Genomic DNA, 19,629 nt, shown 5'->3' with positions numbered 1-19,629 from the left:
AAGAAGTGCGTAGTAAAGAAGACCATGGGGTTTGACGATTATCAGAGATGCTTGTTCGATGGTGTGAACATTTACAGAGAACAGATGACCTTCCGATGGATTAAACATGATGTTCACACTATAAAAACAAACAAACTCGCTCTCAATGCAGATGATGACCAAAGAATTATCCATAATGATGGAATAATCACCTATGCGCGAGGACACTATAAGGCTACATAAGATAACAAAGAGGTAAGAGGTAAGAGGCAAAAAAAAATCGATACAAAAACACCTAAATTCATGCTATTTCGAGTGAATTTTAAACGAGGGAATAATGCAATTTTGAGTCGGAAAGATGAATTGTCCCAAGAAATCGCGTGAATTTTAAACGATGAATTGCCTTAAGATGATGAGGGATGACTTGTCCCAACATCCGCCTTTCCCTATCTCTATTCTCTCTGGCAACATAGAAATAAGAACTTACAAAAATGGCATCAATTTTTTGGCTTCAATAAAAAAATCATGTTTCAAAGTATGTGTAGTCACGTAATAAAGCGGTTATGGACGGATTATATACCAGGTGATATTGTAATTAATTGTTAAAATACCCCCTGCAATTATTAAAACTGCAGGGGGTATTTTGGGTCTCAAATTAAGGGAGGGGCGGAGGGGCAATTTTACCACCACTATTGAATTTAAGAAAAGACAAACGTTGCGACTAACTGAGGTATAGGCTGGAAGTTTTATAACTTTCACTTTTTCCCTATCACTGCTAAAAGATATGGCAAGTTCAATATCCCATACTAAACTAAGTTGAAATTATTTTGCATTTTATCGAAGTGAATTGTCAAAAACTTAGATGATATAAGTTTTATTTTAGTATATGTAAAATTACCACTTACATCCCACTTACATCCCGCTGTTTCAAACTATGTTGCCCAGCCGACCCATGTTATCCGAAAAACTGCAATAATGCTTATTGTCTGAAGCCATCCCATATTAATTAGCCTTAGTGGGTTAACCACTTTTCCTACCCCTAAAGAAAAATTTCAGGCAAGGAAATGGTTCGGCTTAAATTATATTTTATTGTACAATAACATACAATGAGTATTTTATCGACTTTAGATAAAGTTATCCTGGCTTAAGTTATTTTATTTTATTTTATTTTATTTTATTTTATTTTATTTTATTTTATTTTATTTTATTTTATTTTATTTTATTTTATTTTATTTTATTTTATTTTATTTTATTTTATTTTATTTTATTTTATTTTATTTTATTTTATTTTATTTTATTTTATTTTATTTTATTTTATTTTATTTTATTTTATTTTATTTTATTTTATTTTATTTTATTTTATTTTATTTTGTCTTATCTCACCGTAGATCCAATGGGAGAGAATCATTGACTTGTTATGGCTGCTTCGTGAAAGAGGCAAGTTTTCGTTGTAGCTGTTGTAAGAAACAAATATACTGCAGTAGGGCGTGTCAGAAAAACCATTGGAAGCAACATAAAACAAAATGCATTTCTCAAAATCAAGAAAAAAAACCCGGGCAAATTCAATGCGGTAGGGAGGACGAATTATCAGCAGAGAATTTGAGAAAAGCTCTTAAATATTTCATGACATTACCATCAGAGCCAAAATATTTAAAAGAATTTCCAATTCCTAATTTTCTTTCAGAGTACCGCCAGACCTATCCTAATGATGTACATTGTTTTATGCTAGAGGCGATTTATGATCGTCATAAAACATTTGGTGAAATAGAACTATCATTGAACAATATGGAATGGAGTATAGATTTACTTGTTAAAAAATTTCATGCACTTTCAACTGACTTATTTCAGTTTTTGGCTGGAAAACCACCCCCGGGAGAAATATTCAAGAACCGTCATTACACCAATTATCCTAAGAACATGTATCAGTTGTATCGAAATACTCCTGTAAAGGAAAAAAAATTTGAGTTCGGCAAAACTTATGTTTTTATTGGATATGTAGACCTACTTCAACTTGTAATGGGAGTATTTACAGGTGATGCAGGTAAAAAAGCTGCTTTCTTTGGATTTGACATGTCAGAGATATGTGTGGCTCGTTCATTGATTGTTTACGAAATGATGAAAATGCAGTCCAGCCTTGATTCAATACTAGAAGTTTGGTTCTCAACAGGATGGAGTAAGGATACATTAAAAACTTTCAAGAATGCATGCACTAGAGTAATTACCAGCTCAAAACAAACGCCAAATGTGAGAGATTTAATAAGTCATTGGAGGCATGCCACAATTACGCTAAAAGAAGCAGTTAGCAGATGGCAAGCTGTTCTTTTGCAAAACGATCCAATGGGAGCTGTTAGTTCTTTGTTAAAGAAACAAGATCGTATTGATTTTTGTCGATACGAACTGACTGGACAAATATTTGGTCAACTAGAGTTACAATGTCATGGTAATGTCTCCATGTTTTCTATGACGTCTCCATTTAAGCATTACAATTTGCAATATGGTCCCTTCTTGCAATCTTTTAATTTCAGCAAGAACTTTCATTACGATGGTAACCTTTTTAGAAGTTTGGAAATATACTACAAATCCAAACTTCAAGCATTGGTGAAGTTAGTAGCGGAAGGTAAAGTAGAATGCACGCTTCGTGTAATGACAGTCCAGTTGGAAAACAAAGATGCCATAGAACATATTCAATCATTAGGACCTGATCACATTAACTGGAACAACGTGGCTGATTTCATGAGAAAAGAGTCCTTCTTTAACCTTGCTTACGCTTGCTCGACTAAAAAAACTACCCATTCTATGCATTTTTTGAATTGGTCTACAATTGTCTGTGGAACACATATACTTGAATATGATGGGAACCGGTTAGAATTCCACATGGAGCAAAAGAAAGTTTTACATGGTTTTTTCATGAAGCGTCATAGGGATGGCTACATTCCCTTTTTAAGGAAAGATGCTTTGGTCGTCTATCCCTTGGATTTAAGCAATAGCGTACTTGCGTTGAAGTATCGTCACAAGTTTTTGGAGTATTATTTTGACGTCGATGAATTCGATATAAACATAACTGACATTTGTGGACCAGATATATGTAATTGTTTTCAAAGATGGAGTCAAATATTTACCCTATCTTTTGACATTAAGAAGAAATAAAGGACATTCTGCGCTAGGTAGTATATATTAAGCAAAGTGAAAGTCATATTGCAAAATTATTAAGCATTTTACTTATTTTTTAGTACGTATAAATGCTGAAAAAGGTCAAACGTTACGAGCTGATTTATATTAGCAGTTGTTTTTCACTAATTCCTATAGTATGAGAAGAAAAGATGTTCCAATTATAAAAAAATAAATTCGAAAGTTAAGATTTAGAAAACATTTTGGTCAAACTACAAATTGGAAACGAGAAAAACAATGGGTAATCCGTTTACATTTAACAGTGCGTATCTTAGTTAAGTGAACCTTTCTATGTTGACTTCATGTTAAATCTTGTAAGAAAGATTAAACACAGAAATCTTTCAAAACTGAAATCCTGCAATGTTTGCGTCATGATAAGTTCTGTTGGGGATATATTGATAAAACAGACCAGATTGAAAAAACATTAAAATGTTCATTATAATGTCAGCCCATTGTCAAACTACATAAGAATTCTATTTAGAGAGAATATTTTTCCGAAGAGAAGGTTTTTGTTTTAGAGAGATTTAAATTAAGGAAATGAAAACACAAAAGGTTTCTTAAGAAAATTATACAATGATTAAAAAATTGTTGCGGAGATTTTTTTATGTAAATGAAGATTTAAATTAGAGAGAGTCAATTATACATTTCAAAATTTAAGTAGAGTCGTTTTAATGTTATTTTTTTTTTACTAGTATTGTATTGTTGTTGTCTAGAAAAATCTAACAGCAAACTTCATTTGCATCTTGAACGTTTTAATGTATAAGATATACTTCAAGGAAAGAAATTTTCACGGATTCAGACGCAGACCGCGAAATTAAAATGTCGCAAAAACACCTATTGTTTTAAACCGATGAAAAAATATATGTTTTAGAATTTTTTAGCCGAGATAAATTTTGACTGTAGCATGAAAGACCAAATAATTAGCATGGATTAGTTTTTCTTTGCAACATGAGATAAATGAATAAAACATTAGCATCCTCTTTAAAAATCTAATTGATTATTATTATAATTTTTGATTTTTCCCTTCCCCCTCTCTTCGTTTTTCATTTTTTGCAGTGTTATGAAAAATGTCCTTATGTCCTTTGTTCCCTTGCTACTGGCTTATCATCTTCTTTGTCTTCTTTGCAATATTTCCGACATTTTTTCCGATATTTTCTCTTACTTTGAGGCATCACTGTTTTGTTCTCTATATCATTGACGGGATCATCTGTAAACAAATGAAAAAGAAGTTAGCCCATAATTATCTTGTCTATCGACTCTTTGTACAGCCACAGCACAAATTCACTGACATTTTGCTGAATTCACAGATTAATTATTATGATAACGGAATAAGAAGTTTGCTTCAGAAAATAGATGCATTTAATTCTTTGTTCTTATGTGTTATGTGTTGACTAATCTCGACACCGAAAAATCTGAATCGCGAAATTGAATTGTCGCAAAACCCATGTTTTCCTCAAAAACTGCGAATGCCTCGAATTTTTTTGGATTATGCTTCAACTGCAAAATTAAAATGCCGTAAAACGCAATTTTGACCAAAAAACCCGCAAAATTTCAATTCCTCGAAAATTTCTTGCTTTAAAGTAGTTATTTATATTTGCACCATTGATTTAAACATTTTTAGGTAGAAAACATTGATTCATTACATGTTTTGTAAAATTGGTCAGTGGCTCGTTCTTTTTTCACTGCCTTATGCATGTCTCGTGCAGAGTAAAGTGGAAGCATCCACAGATTTGCTAATTCTCAGATTTTTACAATCGTACATATTTCGTGCATTTTGTCCGCTTGTTGGCACGAAATTACTCCGCGGTTTCAAAATAAAACTGAGCGCAGGCATTTTTCGATAGACGACAAGTATTTACATAAAGAATAGCCGTTAAGCAGTCCATAATCCAAGGGAATAATTAAAAATACGTAGCATCTGCAATTTCGTCCAAAAATGTTTCGTGCATCTGATGCACGAAATCTTCTTGTGTGACAGACAAGTAATTGATATTAATAATTAAGAACGTAGCGGTTAGATTCAGCGCAGCATCTATTGGATGCATGGTACAGGTAAGTGGATAGTACAGGTACCTTAGTTGCATTAATTTACGCGATGAACTGCGTAAAATAGGCGTTTCTTCGCGCAGTAGGTTGCGCCAAAATTAATAAACGAAATAGAGGAATGTGGTTTTTATTGTAAATAATGTATAAAAAGGAAACATATTGATGTGGTGAATCCCAAAAGAGTGTGACGATTGAATCAACATTTACGGCAGAACAAAATGTCGTTTCTTAATATTTAACACTATCATTGACATTTTGAACTTTTTTAATTGGAGTTCTTTTATTCATATTATATACCTCATATACTTTAATTATACTTACATACGTTAATTTTGCACTTTAACCCTTTTCGGTCCGGGGGGGGGGGATTCCGCCCCCCCCCTGACGGTTTTTTTTTAATAACTCCTGATTGCTTTGTTATATGACTATGATACTTACTGAGTTTCAACATTTATCTATTAGACACCTGCATGCTAATTTTTCAGGTCCCATACCTTTCAGAGGCTTTGATATTGGCCATTACTCGAAACTACCCCTAAAAATCTCTATGAAATCCTTATAAAGGGAAAAATATAATAACTCCTGTTAGGATTATCCTTAGAACTTGAAACTTGCAACACAACTTTGTTTCATCAAGAAGAATCATTTGCAATAATTTGAACACGTGACTAATCCGATTTCCCGATTTTGTCGGATTTTACCTGAAAATCGAAAAAAAAACGGATTTTCGGGCAATTTTTGGCAATTTTTTATCCGATCCATGTAAAAACCGGAAGATATGTTAAATAACTTTTATTTAGCTTTCGGAAACTTCAAACAGAATGTAAAAATTCGCTCTAGAACAAAAGTAATTATATTTCAAGCAGATAGTGGCATTTTTAACAATTTTCAAGCTTCTGATGACGTCACAGAAAATGTGCTGACGCAAGCAAAAGTTTATTGGCTTTTATGACGTAATATAAGTGTGCCAAGTTTGATTCAATTTGAACAACCCTATGAAAAGTTATTGAGGGGGGGGGCGGAATCCGCCCCCCCGGTCATAGTATGTTCGAAAAACCCCGGACCGAATAGGGTTAAAACAGTCAGATCACATGAATTAGATTGCTTATAGTTGTAGTATCACCATTGTAATATCATCAGAAATATTTTCTGTTAAGTTTCCTTACTTTTTTTGTACGCTAGGGACCAAATATTTGTATTTCGAAAAATCACTGCGCAATTCGAGTGTAAGTGTAAGTTTATTTTTAATAAGGCCCCCATTACACGAGAAAATATTAACGAAGAATATTACTCGATTGTGCACACACTTGTTAATCCTTCTAACTTTCTTTCATGTTGTATTTCGTTACATAATCTAGAAAAAGAAATTTCGCGTTCACGCTTGAGTTCTGTTGTTTGAAAATTCTTCGTTTGTTGAATTCATTTGAACCAGTTTAAAAAAATTTACCAACGGAGGAATTTTTAAGACGTAAAACACCATTGAATTCTAAAATTTAAAAGGACTTAAATAGTCTATTTTGCCCTTTGACTTCATGTGTTTTGTAGTTTAAGTGATATTTTCTCGCGTATCGAATAAGAAAATATACGAAAACGAAGGTAATAAGTGTGAATACGCTCTTTAAGAAATAAGAAAATTTTGAAGGATAATAGAAGAATATATCGTATAGTCGTTCCCCGTGGAAATATCCACGGGTTCGCCCGTCATTTATATTTACCCGTCGCAACAAAGTCGATAAAAATATATTGCATTTCATATTCGTGTTTCCGTAACATCATTTTCTAACTCAGCAGGGGGTCCGCGTAGAGACAGACAGACGGAATACGGCTATTATAATAGAGATTCGTTATGCTTCAAGGAATAATAATAACAATAAAACTGTTGTGTCTTTTTACTCCTCTTCTCTTCGTGTTCCAAGCTCTTCTTTCAATATATTCATACATATGTTGGCCTTGGCGTAGGCTTCCCAAGATCTTTTAAACACTTCTCTTGGTACATTATCTAGCAGCACCTTGTGAAGTACCTTGTGATTCCAATCATAAAGATCTCTCCACTCACACGTTCCATTGCAGTCTTCAAGTCACGTATCTCGCTTACTTCATATGCCTTTACATTCATGCGATCAGTGGTTCTTGTTCATCTATATAATCGATAATGCCATTCAGCCAATTTTGTAGTGTTGAATCTGATGAATCTGACATTTTGTTTCAATCTAAAATCAGAAGTTTTGAGATGGTACTAAAGATGGCTGTTACGCATCTTTAAAAAACACGTAAGATAGTGTAGATGGTAGAGATTTTATTAATTCCTAGGGGAAAGCCCAGATGAAAGCCTAAGAAATAATATAATAATAGTAAAGGCAGATTTTGTACAGAGAACTTCAATTAAGATATAACACCGCCTCTTATTCACCACCGATGAAATTGAAAGAGATTCATTCATATATGTCCTGTTTAACTTGACTTGATAGTAGAGATTTAGATATGGTACGGCGGTGTTATATCTTGACTGAAGTTCAAGATATATCACCATCCAGATCAAATTAAAGGAAATTATAGTACAAGATGTATTTAACGCATGCAAACATGAGAAACGACCGTTAAGCCAAATATGATGTTGTAAAACTGCATGAAAAACCCGAACTTGAATGTATAGGCCGGGTTCGCGACACCGATACATTAACAATGGGAATTATTCAAGCCAAAATAGGCAGAACAATTGATGTAGTATTTATTAACTGATATCTAATTCTTTCTTTTGTTCTAGTGGTTGTGAAAACCAGGGAGTTTGCCTGTCCGTAGTTTTGATCCAGGCTCATTTAATCATATTTAACTATATATCGCTTTTTTAAATTTATAGACAAATATAAAAAAAGTTATTAGAACCAATACCCCATAGTTGATGCAAAGCGAGACAAAAAATAGTTCCTTAAATTTAAAGACAACGCGATAGTAGGAGCCTTTACAAAACAAATGACGGTAAGATTAATCCGACAGATAATCGAAAGTTGATTTGCACATTCTAATACTAAACAGATAAATACACAACTGTATTTTGAGATGTAAAAAATCAACAATATATTGCAGGCTAAAAAAGGTCTTTTGTTTGAAGATATCACTTTCTTCGCACTCAAAGAATCTTTAAACGAAACCAAAAGAGAAGGAACATTCTCAATTGAACATTAGCTATCTTGAACTTTTCTCAAAGAAGCGGATGTCGACTCTACGTATGAAGCTGACTTTCTCTCTGTGGCATGGCTTATGAGGTGTTTTGGAGACAATTAATGGTTTTGCAGAGGAAATATAATGCATAGTGTATTAAGAAGTTTGCTGCAATTGTAATAATTATAGGACTAGCTGTATGCCCGTGGAAGAATCCACTGTATTTCTCATTTAATTCATGTAAAAGATATACGTCCATCAAAAAACAAACAATACAGTGGTGCGAATCTTACAATCTGCAGTATTACCATAAAATTGAAGGTGTCCAACAACTCCAATTATGTGACATTTAAATTACTTGCTCTTAACTTCTGATAATGCAAAAATTATTCGGAAAGGAGTTTATCAAAGCATTTCAAAATACGTCTCATCTATAAAAATTTAAATCACTCAAAATGTCACATACAAAATGTGTCTCACAAAAAAGCTGATCAGTGTCAAACACAAATCTCTGTTAATGTATATATTAAAATCAGTGAGTTTATTCCAAAGGTTGTTGACACAAAATGAATGAAAAATGAAATTATTATCTGAGATGTAAAATAATGGATTGCAAGGATAAATTATAATGCAACAAAACGTTTTTTGATATATTGCACATGGTCATTTCTCACCAAACTTTAGACAAAATGCGTATTAATACATAGTTGTATTTAAAAAAAGATTGCCTGTGTCAATTAGTGAAAGCAATTAGTGATGATGGAACAACCCTGTTACATTAAGGGTGTAACAACCCTGTTACCTTAAGGTAATCTATTTCGGAAAAAGTTGAGGCGGAGCTTATTATTGTGGATGAGTGGTTCCAAAGTACTTCATTTTGCGAAATAAATTTTTTCGGATAACTACATTTGACTAAAATTTGAAGAATTCTTCATTCGGATAAAGAGGATTTAGTAACTTCGTGAGATACATAACTTTTAGAAACACTAAAAATTTGATGCAAATCCAAGATATGGAAGATTTGTGCAAAATCCACTATGACCGTCACAAACACTCCGTATTATTATATAAGGTTGATGATGTCAGCAGAGACATGTCAGAACACAAAAATTCTTTGCAAAAGTCACAGACAGACAGAACTGGTGTATTATTATATAGATTAGTCGATAAGGCCCGTGGAAAAATCCACTAAGGCAAGATAAAAATTTTGATGACGTCAGCAACCCATCCACTAACAAAAATTTAGAATTTTGTTTTCACATTGCCTCTATTGTGGATAACTTAAAGCGCTGATCAAGAAAATGTATATGATCATGTTCTTTTGATGAGCGGTTTTTGAGATAGGAGGGTTTAAAATTTTCAGCAATGACCCGTCAAGACAAAAAATTTTTTTTAAGAGATTTGTTAAGAGATCTTGAAACGCTGATCAAAAAAATGTATAGGATCGTTCACATGATCATCAACATTTTCTTGATCAGCAGTTTAAGCTCTACACAATAGACGCAATTAATAAACTGAATTTCGTCAAATTTTTTGTATATGCACTACTGGCATCATCAAAAAGTCTAAAATAACCAATTTTTACATTGTCCTCCTGCCTAAGTGGATTTTTTCACGGGTTTTATCGATTAGTCTATATAATAATACGCTAAGTAATATTAAGCAAGCAATAAATGATGATTCTTTGAATACGCTATAGCAGTAAAATATAGAGTGAATAAAATTAAATTTCCTAAAACAAAAAAAACCAACTAAATAATGAGTGTTAAAAGTTTGCAAACTTCTACTCACCTGAATTTATGTTAGTTCAAACAGGCTGTTGACAGGAAAAATTTATTTTTATTTGTGTCTGTTGACATGCTGCGACATGTCTATAGACAATACGTCAAATTGGACAAGTTTTTGTTGACATTAAAGATCATTTTACAGACGTGAAAGCGAAATAACTTATAGACGTAAGTTATGATATAAATCAGAATTTAAAGAAAGTTTTTCAAGTTTTTCGGCTTTAAATGTAGTTGTAGCGCGTTGACAATAACTGACTTTATCACGAGTGGTTAGTTTTTATCCTGGATTCGCTCACAGCGAGAAAACTGGTACAGCTTAAGTGGCTAACGAAACAGATATTTAATATTTTTTAGGTTTTTCTACAAGAATACTAAAAACGCTTTCTTTTAGGGTATCATTTAATTTTAAAGTTTCTTGTTGTGGTCTTGTACTGATTATATTCAAATCCTCTATTTATCCTTAAAATCTTCTGAATCCTGTATAATGATGGGGAAGAACTTCTATCATATCTTTCAAACCATCTACCATCTTGAAACCTTATATAAATAATTTGTCTAATTGACGTGAAGCAGAATTTCTGAATTTAACGGCATGTCTTACTTCATGATTACCGTAAATGCTCGATTGGATTACAATTTAAGAGCCAAAGCGGCGCTTATTTGAATATTTAGGAAATTAGAAAAAAAAATAAAAAAATAAAAAGGACGATGTTATTGATGTAGAGGAACCTTAGGAAAGGAAAGTTATACAAGCATTTATGATTAAATTAAAACAATATTTTTACAATCTGAACTGTTCTGTTTTATCATTTTACTACCAACATCATACTACCATCATTCCCAAAAAGAAACTTTTTACTTGACACAAAAACGTTTTAGCGCCCATCTCGAATAAAGCATACCCCTAAAAATTCAATTTTGAAATAAACGGGGCGGTAAATCGAGCATATACGATATATTTTGTTGACACATGCACAGTTAGCTGGTTTTAAAAACTATGCGTCACGCGCTTATGAACCAAGCTTGAAGCTAGCATGTGATTACGTAAAAGGGTTAAAAACATATAACTAAACTGGGTTGTTTTCGGGAAATTTCCGCAGCATCCTAAACAATGTGTGTTGGCAATGATAATAACAACCACATGAGGTTATCCTTAAAAAAACAAAATGGTATACGATTGTAAAAAAATATAGTCGTTAGGTCGTAGAAGAATCCACGGGTCCGCCGGTCTTCAGATTTTTGCCTATCGTGCATATTTTTCGGCGTCGATATTTTTTGCCCACCTGTTAGCACAAAGTCATATAATTTGCTTTGACGGGGGCTGTCACTATAATTATAGGTGCGGTTATAATACGCTTTAGATTTAATAAACCTCTCGTTTCTACAAATTTGCGGAAAGATCTCTGGAATATAAGCTACCATTTTGAACAGACGGACAGAATACGGGTATAATAAATATCATTTCTCAACCAACATCTAAATTACCAGGATAGCAACGCTAATATCAACCATTCTCTGCGTTTTTAGAAGTCTTCCAACTACTTCAAAAGTAGGTACAAGCTGGACTAGACGATATTAAGTAAACTTGTCAGACGTTTCTTAAATAAGACTAGAGAACTCGTAGTATCCAAAGTAAGAAAACTTTAGGCGCATATTTTCCTTATGCAGTGTTTTAGCACTTATCGAATGGTAATTTAGGATCTCCATCATCAAAGCCCCAGGAATTTTTTTATCGATGTTGATGTAGAAATGATTTAAGTGACTTCGATTTTCTCGATTTGAAGTCCTTCTTTCGTCGGTGTTTTTTTAGACTGTACCAAATTGTTATTATGCGAATTTATCCATGTCGCGTTAATTAGAGACACAGTTAAATATGCATGAAAATATTGAGAAAGTGTGAAAAGAATGAATGTTCTAAACATTTTGGTCCTGTTTCAACAGGGCTAACGAATTTTCTTCCAATCGCTTCTAAAGTTGGGAGTTTTTTTAGGATGAAAATATTTTATTAAAACACTGGGATCTCAAAGCCAATAACAAGTTGATTATCAGTTTAAATTTTCCAAACTAACAAACTTTCTAACAAACTTTCTGGCCTAGTAATATTATTCAAATTAAAAAAATAGGTTTATGGGTGCCATTATTCCAGTTTTACGTAAGAATTACACAAATTTTTAAATAAGCGTATTGGAAAATTGTTGTGAATGGCGATTGCAGACCAAAATCGCCAAATTTAGTGCTTGCTAAAATTTGTACGAATTAGGTATGTTACAATTAAATTCGGTTATTTTTCTTCTTCTAATTATATAATAATAAATATCTAATTATTTGCCAGTTGTTTACTAACTGAGTTCGAAAGGAAGTAATCAACACATTCACTTTTTTTTCACGCATATCGCTGTTGCAATTATTAAACTAATGAAATTTTCATTCAAACACAGGTCACAATTATGTTGTACAAAACACAGCTTCTCTCTGCTATCCCATCAGCTAACCGATCGTAAAAATTTCCAAAACTATCTAGCCATCCAGGAGCCGCAAACACTAGATTAGAGGTGTGAATGTACTTTTGTATTTAGGACTTTGTGTTTCTCAACGGCGCAGTGCTTTCTGATAGTTCTAGAGGGTACTGGAATCGAGCTTGAATATGCCGTGTTCTAATCGTAATTGTAGCACTCTCTCGTTACACATGTACTTTTTTTTCACTAAACTCATACTTTTTCATCAAGGTTTGTTAGCCATGCGATTAAACACTCTTATGTAGAAAATGCTTATTGTTTAAATGTGGGAGCTTTTACCACACCATCGCTGTGTGTGGTTCGATGTTGTTCTCTGCAGATTTCAGATAACCATTTTGCAGATACACGAACATGTTTATATCGCTTCACCGATGTCAGATAATATACAAGATGCCCTGTGGACGAGATTCATATTCGTATAGGCGAATAGTATGCCACAGAGATTGAATTCCTTGTAAAAATAGACCCGAACTCTGAGAAGACGAAGTTCGAGGTTGCGCTATCGCTATAACTACTGCAGTGTTTATTTACGTAATGTCTCTACTGCCCAATTTTTATAGTGAGTGGCCGAAAACGTGTTTGATTATTCTGGCAGAAGACAAATCTGTGCTGTTTAAAAGTTAAAGTGAAGTAAAGTGAAATAAAAAGGTGTTTTTTTACGTTACATGTGGCTGCTATCTAATTATTTAGGTTTTCATTTAGAAAGGTTTTGATGGAGATTGCGATTCAATTCAATTTATTTATTTGCCATAGAAAAAGTTAGCCTAGCTATCTGGCTGCTGGTGATCCTGGGAGCACTCTTTCCAGTTATTAAAAGTAGAAGCTAGTTGACTCGTTACCTTTCTTAAAAAGTAGAAAAACCATTCTAAGAAAATTTAATGTGTAGCCTGAGGAAAAATCAATTTTTGAACAATATCCTCACACAACTCACTTGTTTTTATTCTTTTTTGGACCATGCTTCAAGAAGTTACATTTTAGTAAATACTAGGTTAAAGTTTAAGTTCAGGTACTTTCAAAGGATGCATTTTTCCATTTTTAATTGTCTTAACAAATACCCCTCATTTAGACGTTTAAAATTATTAAACCGATAATAGGACAGAAAGTATGATATTTTTGCCAACGTTAGCTAAAATTCTGCCCATATTAAAAATTAACAGCCTTAATAATTGATAATATAATAATTGATGGGCATATAATTGTGAATTGGTGTAAATATAAATTTAAATTTTATAACACCTTGATTGGTATTATATAACCTCTAAGAATATAACTTTAAACTGACACAAGGCTCAAACTGCATCTAATTCTCATCAAGGATATTCAAATCTGAATTGTTTAAAATATAGAGACTTTAAATTTTTATATATATATGTTGTAGCTTCATAAAACCGTGGCAACACAGAAACATCAATTGTTATTATCTTTTACATGTTACAAATATATATATAGCTTCATTTTATGTATGATATCTTGTTGTATTAGAAAGTTTGCTGTATATATATTATGTATGCAAGGTTGTGTTTTAAATTCTTTTTAGTTTCTATAATATGAAACTGCCTTTAGAAAAATTCTAGAATCATATTTTTCTATTGTTTATGAATTTCTTCTTTTGTATAAATCCATTTACTTCTAATTTTAGCAACATGCACATGCATTTTTAAATATGGGTTGCGGGTCATCAAAAGTCAGTAGTGTGGTCCATATCAACCATGATACCTCTAGCAGAACACAATCTTCTTTACATGGTCATGTGGAAAGGGTCGAAAACTTAGAAATGTATTCATCAAAACAGTCTGTTTCAAACGAAAGCTTCAAACAGAGAAAAAAGAAGTTGATTCCCAATGTTGAAATATTTAAGAAAGCTGATGAGAGGGTTTTTCAGGTAAAAAATTTAAGTATTAATCTGTAAAATATTTATTTTAAGTGTTACAGACAACTTAAGGCTAAAATACACGGTCAGTTTAAATAGACCGTGTAAATGTAGGATAAAAAAACTTAGCGTGTGAACAGAAAAGTTGTACAACCTTTTTCCATTTTAAAAGTTTTTTAAAAGTTGGACATGTTCAACTTTTGCTAAGTTTTTTCTATTTAAATTACCAGAATAATTAATGAGCTATATATTGTTTAAACTAAGTATATATTTCAGCATATTTTTCGGGTTCTACTTGTGTTAAGAGAGTTTTATTACCAGTAACTAAACGTATAAGTTTTTCTCACAACTAAACGGTCTGTTTAACCTTAGCGTGTATTTTAGCCTTAACTTTTTTTTTCATGGTAAGTCACTGCTTTTGCACTGCTTTTGAGTAGGGTCAGTTTGTTTGCCCTAATACCTAAATGTGGTATATAACTGAATGGATACCGCATTTTTAAGTGCTGTTTGGAGAGATGCTACTGTTTACACAAACGATTTAATCTGGCTTTTCACCAGGACTGTTATCCAATCTAACATTTTCCTTGTATGCAAACTCTTGCCAAAGTTATGTTGTTAATATAGACTTTATGTGAATATTAAATGCATTTGCAAAATCTAAATAAATTTTATAAATCTACATTATTACCATCACAAATTAATGTAACAATTGTGTCATTGTAGTGAAGTAGTTGGTTCAAACTACAACTACTAGAAAACTATCTGGACCAGGAGAAGAAGTTAAAGACAATTTATTTTTGTATCTTTAATGTCTTCTTCTGTAAACATTAGTTTTTGTAGTTGGAGTAGGTTCAGTAATGTCATTTTTTTGGGAAAAATAATGTTCAGATAGAATTTCAGCCATCTTTGAGGATTGTTTTCACATGTTTTTTTTATCATTAGCATGACATGTGCTTTTTCACATAGTTAAAGAATTATTTAGCATTTTTTCTAATGGATTTCATTGCTAATTTTTTTTGTGTTGCTTTATCGTTTTTTATAGGATTTTTTAAAGATACAGTTTCTACAAATTCCTTAGAGAAGTATAGCTTTCTAGGAGGAGAGACAATTCTTAAAATTTGCTTAGTTATTAACATCTTTGTCACATTAAAATTTTTCGTTCCCTTGGTATTTTACCAGCTGCTGTTTTTTTGAATTGGTGTAATGTTTTTAACATGATGGTATAAAAGTTTAAAAAATTGCTTAAACTGTTTTCTAGAGTAGTGAAATAAATTCTCTCAAACATTTAATTTTAAAGGAATTTAGTCTGCGTTTTCCTAGTTTACATCATCACTTCGAAAGTTCAGCGATGACTTGATTGGCATACGTGAATATTTATCATACACATCCGTATTTCATTCTTAACAGAGAATGCTTCACCCAGATTAGACCTCTGATCATGACGGGCGAGTATAATGCGTGTAAGTCATATTGAAGAAGAATTACTTTGTTCATCACTAACATACTGCCAAGCAGTAAGCGGGATTCGATCCGCGGTCCCCAAAACTGGGAGCTGCAGACGAACCCTATACACTATGTGCAGCCATATCTTAGTGATAAACTCAGATAGTTTATCCGGATGGTGTGTATTCATAGGTGAATATTTATCATAGCACATCCATATTTCATTCTTAACTTGATTGGCACTTTGTTGTCTTTGTAGACAGTGGAAACTGGAACAAGTTGATGATGTGACATAGAACGAACTGTAGGGATGATGCTACTGTTAGAAAGAACTAGGTCAAGAATATTGCTTTGATATGCGTACATTCAGTAACAATTTTACTGCCTGTTGCTCATTTACCATTTGCTTTTCTTCGGGAACTATCTGCATGAAACATTTTGTATTTAGATTGTTGTAAGTCCATGTTTCAGAGAGTCTGATAAATAATTGATTTTAATAATTGATTTTTGTTATTGTTATGTCTTTCGAGCTAACACCGTCTAGATCAGATAGGAAGAGGGTCATTATTATACTCCACCCAGCCTATGCTAGCATAGAAAATGGACTATAAGGCCAAAATGATAAAATTTTTGAAGTAACTGCATGAGGTTTTAATTCGTAAAAGTAAAGTAGTCGATGGAGTCCTTAGCTGGGTATGTTGGTGATGTTTATGGTCTGTGGTTGTTCATCAGTTCTGATAATGGTTGGGTGGATTATGGTTAAAGGTGTTGGAATAATGGGCTGGAATGATGGGCTGTGGTGTGCTGGCTGTTGGAAAAGTATCTGCGTAAAATTGTTTTTCTGTTCAGGGTTTATGTAGTGTGTCAGTCTGGATGCCATCGCCTTGTGTCATAAAAAAAGCATTCTTTGTGATAATTTTTCATTTGAAATTCTTTTAGTCCTTCTCAAGTATTTGGATTTATATTCTATATATATCATCCTTTCTTACCTCTCTTCTTTTTGTCTGACATTTGCAAATTCTAATATTAAAGTCAGTGCAATTGTTTCTAAGATTTCATCTATTAAGGATATATAACATCAGAACCCATTTGCAACAATTTTTATTGGTTTAAAGATGAAGATTTGTAGGAAAAAAATCATGGTTTCTTATTTTTTGTGATTCTTCTTTCTATCTTTATAAACCTTTTAATCGGTGAAAAACTTTACGTGGTGGCTTAGCAAAAATGTCCTCTGCAAAACATCACATTAAAATGTTTATTAGCAAGAAATTCTGTATCTGCTTTCCATGATTGTAAACGTCCATATTAACAAAGAAGTCCTTAAAATGCAAAGATCAACTTCCAAACAAAGATGTTCTGAAATTAGCTTTTGGTATATTTTCTTTCTATATAATTTTTTTTACTTCTTTCCTTATTTATTACAATTTAGTTCAAAATTTGACTATTTTTGTAGTCTAAATAGTGTAGACTATTTTTTTTATGCCAAATTTGTTTTCCTGCCATCAAGATTAAAAGTTTTAGTCTCAAATAAATTTTACCATTTTGTTTCAATATCATTAAAAGCAATACATTTGTGGGATTCAGTTCATATTAAAAAAGTTGCCTTTAATAGATTATTTGAATAAACATATTGTATAGGTAACTGGTGGATATTTGTCACAAACTTTTCGGTTTTGCTCTCCAAACTCTATTTTGTGTTCTTTTAAGTGGCGCCGTAGATTAGTGGTTATAGCTCTCGTACTCTGTGCGGGAGACCGGGGTTCGATTCCTCTTGACGGCGATTCAACATGGGCGAGTGAATGTTACCATAGCCCCGGGTTAACCCAAGCCATGTGAGGGAAATTGGGAAGATGGCACACTGTGTGGGCCGTTGAATGTTGCCGGGAGTTGTCTAGTAGAGCGCGGGCTCTAATTGGGTCTGCGTAGCTCAAAATGAGCATTAAATACTCTAGGACTCTCCATCTACGCCATGGCCCCTCCTGGAAATAATAGACAGGGTATATCCCTCGATATTTGTGAGGCTAGCCATGTAAAGTATGCACATCTATCTATCTATCTAACAATATAAGGTGATTGAGTTAGGAAAGAATCATGCTCTCCTTTTGAGCTTGAGATTTTTTTGTACCCATTTTCTGAAAAATGTTACACGATATACACCTGTGGAAATGTTGTTTGATTTAGGACCATGAAAACAAGAAATTTAATGTTATTTTAGGCGCCTGCATCAGAGTTGTCTGGTAAAGAGCTTGTTGAGTTTTTAATTGAACCATTTCAAGATTCAGATTTAATGAAACTGCGTGTTATTTGGTCATGGGTAACACACAATATCGTATATGATGTTGATTCCTATTTTAATCCAAGTAATCAAAAACATTCTGACGTAGACGCAAAGAATGTATTGGCTACTGGAAAAGCTGTTTGTTCAGGGTATGCGAATGTGTGCAAATATATGACAAAGTAAGTCTAGTTTTTGTTTTTCAACAAAGATAAATTTCTTCTCTCGGCGGGGCTAACATTTCTATTCTTTTTTCGTTTAAAGTTCTTGAAAATCGACTCTCATGTTGTCATGCCAACCTACTGCAGTCTTTATAATTATTTTTTATGTTCAGAAGTAATTGTCAATACAACAATATATTAACCCTATTCTCACGCTGAACGTTGAGCATAAAAGATAAATTTACCCTTTTATAGTCTCTGCATGACATCATCAGGGTAGGAACCTAAGATCTTCTGCATTGGAGGCGAACACCCTACCACAAATCCACCTGTCAGTTATCATCGTGTCACTATATATATATTTTTTTTCAAACTGTAGTCTTGCTAGCTTGAGAATGGAAACTATAACCGGATGGGCAAAAGGTTTTTCATACGTAACTGGAACGAGTTTCAGCGATCAAAATACCAATCATGCGTGGAATGCTGTGTACTTAGCAGACTCATGGTGGCTGTTGGATTCAACTTGGTCAGCTGGTTATGTTGATAGCAACAAGAATTTCATACAAAAATACAACGAACATTTTTTCTTAACAAACCCTGAAGAATTTATATACGATCATTTACCGGAGAATTCTGACTGGCAACTGTTGGATACTCCAATCAGTTTGAAGACTTACGAAGACTTAGCTAAGTTCTCCACGGATTTTTTTCGATTGAAAATGAAAGCTGTGACGCATACTAATGGTACGATTAATTGCAGCGATGGTAAAATACACATGAAATATAAAATCGAGAGAGAAATACCTATAAAGTGCATAGGGAAGTTAATAAAAGAAGGCGCAACCAAGGCTATAGATAATCACATTCATACATACACAACAGAAAAAGTTCTCCACGTTTTAGTCAGTTTGCCATCGAAAGGAGCATATCACTTGAAACTATTTGCTGGTGAAGCCAATACGGAGGAGAAGGACCAGTTACCTGTCATTTCTTCTTATGTAATAAACTGCGCAAAAGAACAAGAAATATGCGCGGTTTACCCGAAACAGTACAAAAAATGGAGTCCTGGGTTTTATTTACACTCTCCTACTGAGGGGCAATTATACGTTGGAGAGACGTATCCATTCAAGATATCGTTGCCTGGTATTATTGAAATGGCTGTATGTCTGGGTGAGTTTTTCCAGTTTTTTATCAAATTTGTAGTACAAATTATGTAGTGCTTCAA

General features: G+C 33.0%; 1 protein-coding gene and 1 long non-coding RNA gene across 4 annotated transcripts in view; one reads left to right on the top strand and one right to left on the bottom strand.

The window, feature by feature from the left end:
* The window catches only part of LOC130635505 (hillarin-like), a 35,613-nt gene that overhangs the window by 13,934 nt on the left and 2,050 nt on the right, over positions 1–19,629 (top strand). The window contains exons 1-4 of one of the 3 annotated variants that reach the window (XM_057444845.1): positions 13,195–13,303; positions 14,295–14,537; positions 18,184–18,425; positions 18,784–19,574. In XM_057444845.1, the coding sequence (XP_057300828.1) occupies positions 14,319–14,537; positions 18,184–18,425; positions 18,784–19,574 (1,252 nt within the window). In that variant the 5' untranslated portion in view covers positions 13,195–13,303; positions 14,295–14,318. Of the gene's footprint in view, positions 1–1,367; positions 3,883–13,194; positions 13,304–14,294; positions 14,538–18,183; positions 18,426–18,783; positions 19,575–19,629 lie in introns of those variants that run through there. The other 2 variants (XM_057444846.1, XM_057444844.1) reach the window with 2 other exon arrangements.
* Positions 7,022–10,187, bottom strand: LOC130635506 (uncharacterized). The gene is made up of 2 exons (XR_008982165.1): positions 10,144–10,187; positions 7,022–7,403 (listed from the first exon to the last, which is right to left on the bottom strand). It is a non-coding gene; the product is annotated as an uncharacterized LOC130635506 (long non-coding RNA).

Source organism: Hydractinia symbiolongicarpus, chromosome 3 (assembly GCF_029227915.1).
Source record: "Hydractinia symbiolongicarpus strain clone_291-10 chromosome 3, HSymV2.1, whole genome shotgun sequence".
Taxonomy (NCBI): Eukaryota; Metazoa; Cnidaria; class Hydrozoa; order Anthoathecata; family Hydractiniidae; genus Hydractinia; species Hydractinia symbiolongicarpus.
This window is presented reverse-complemented; position numbering and strand designations above follow the sequence as displayed.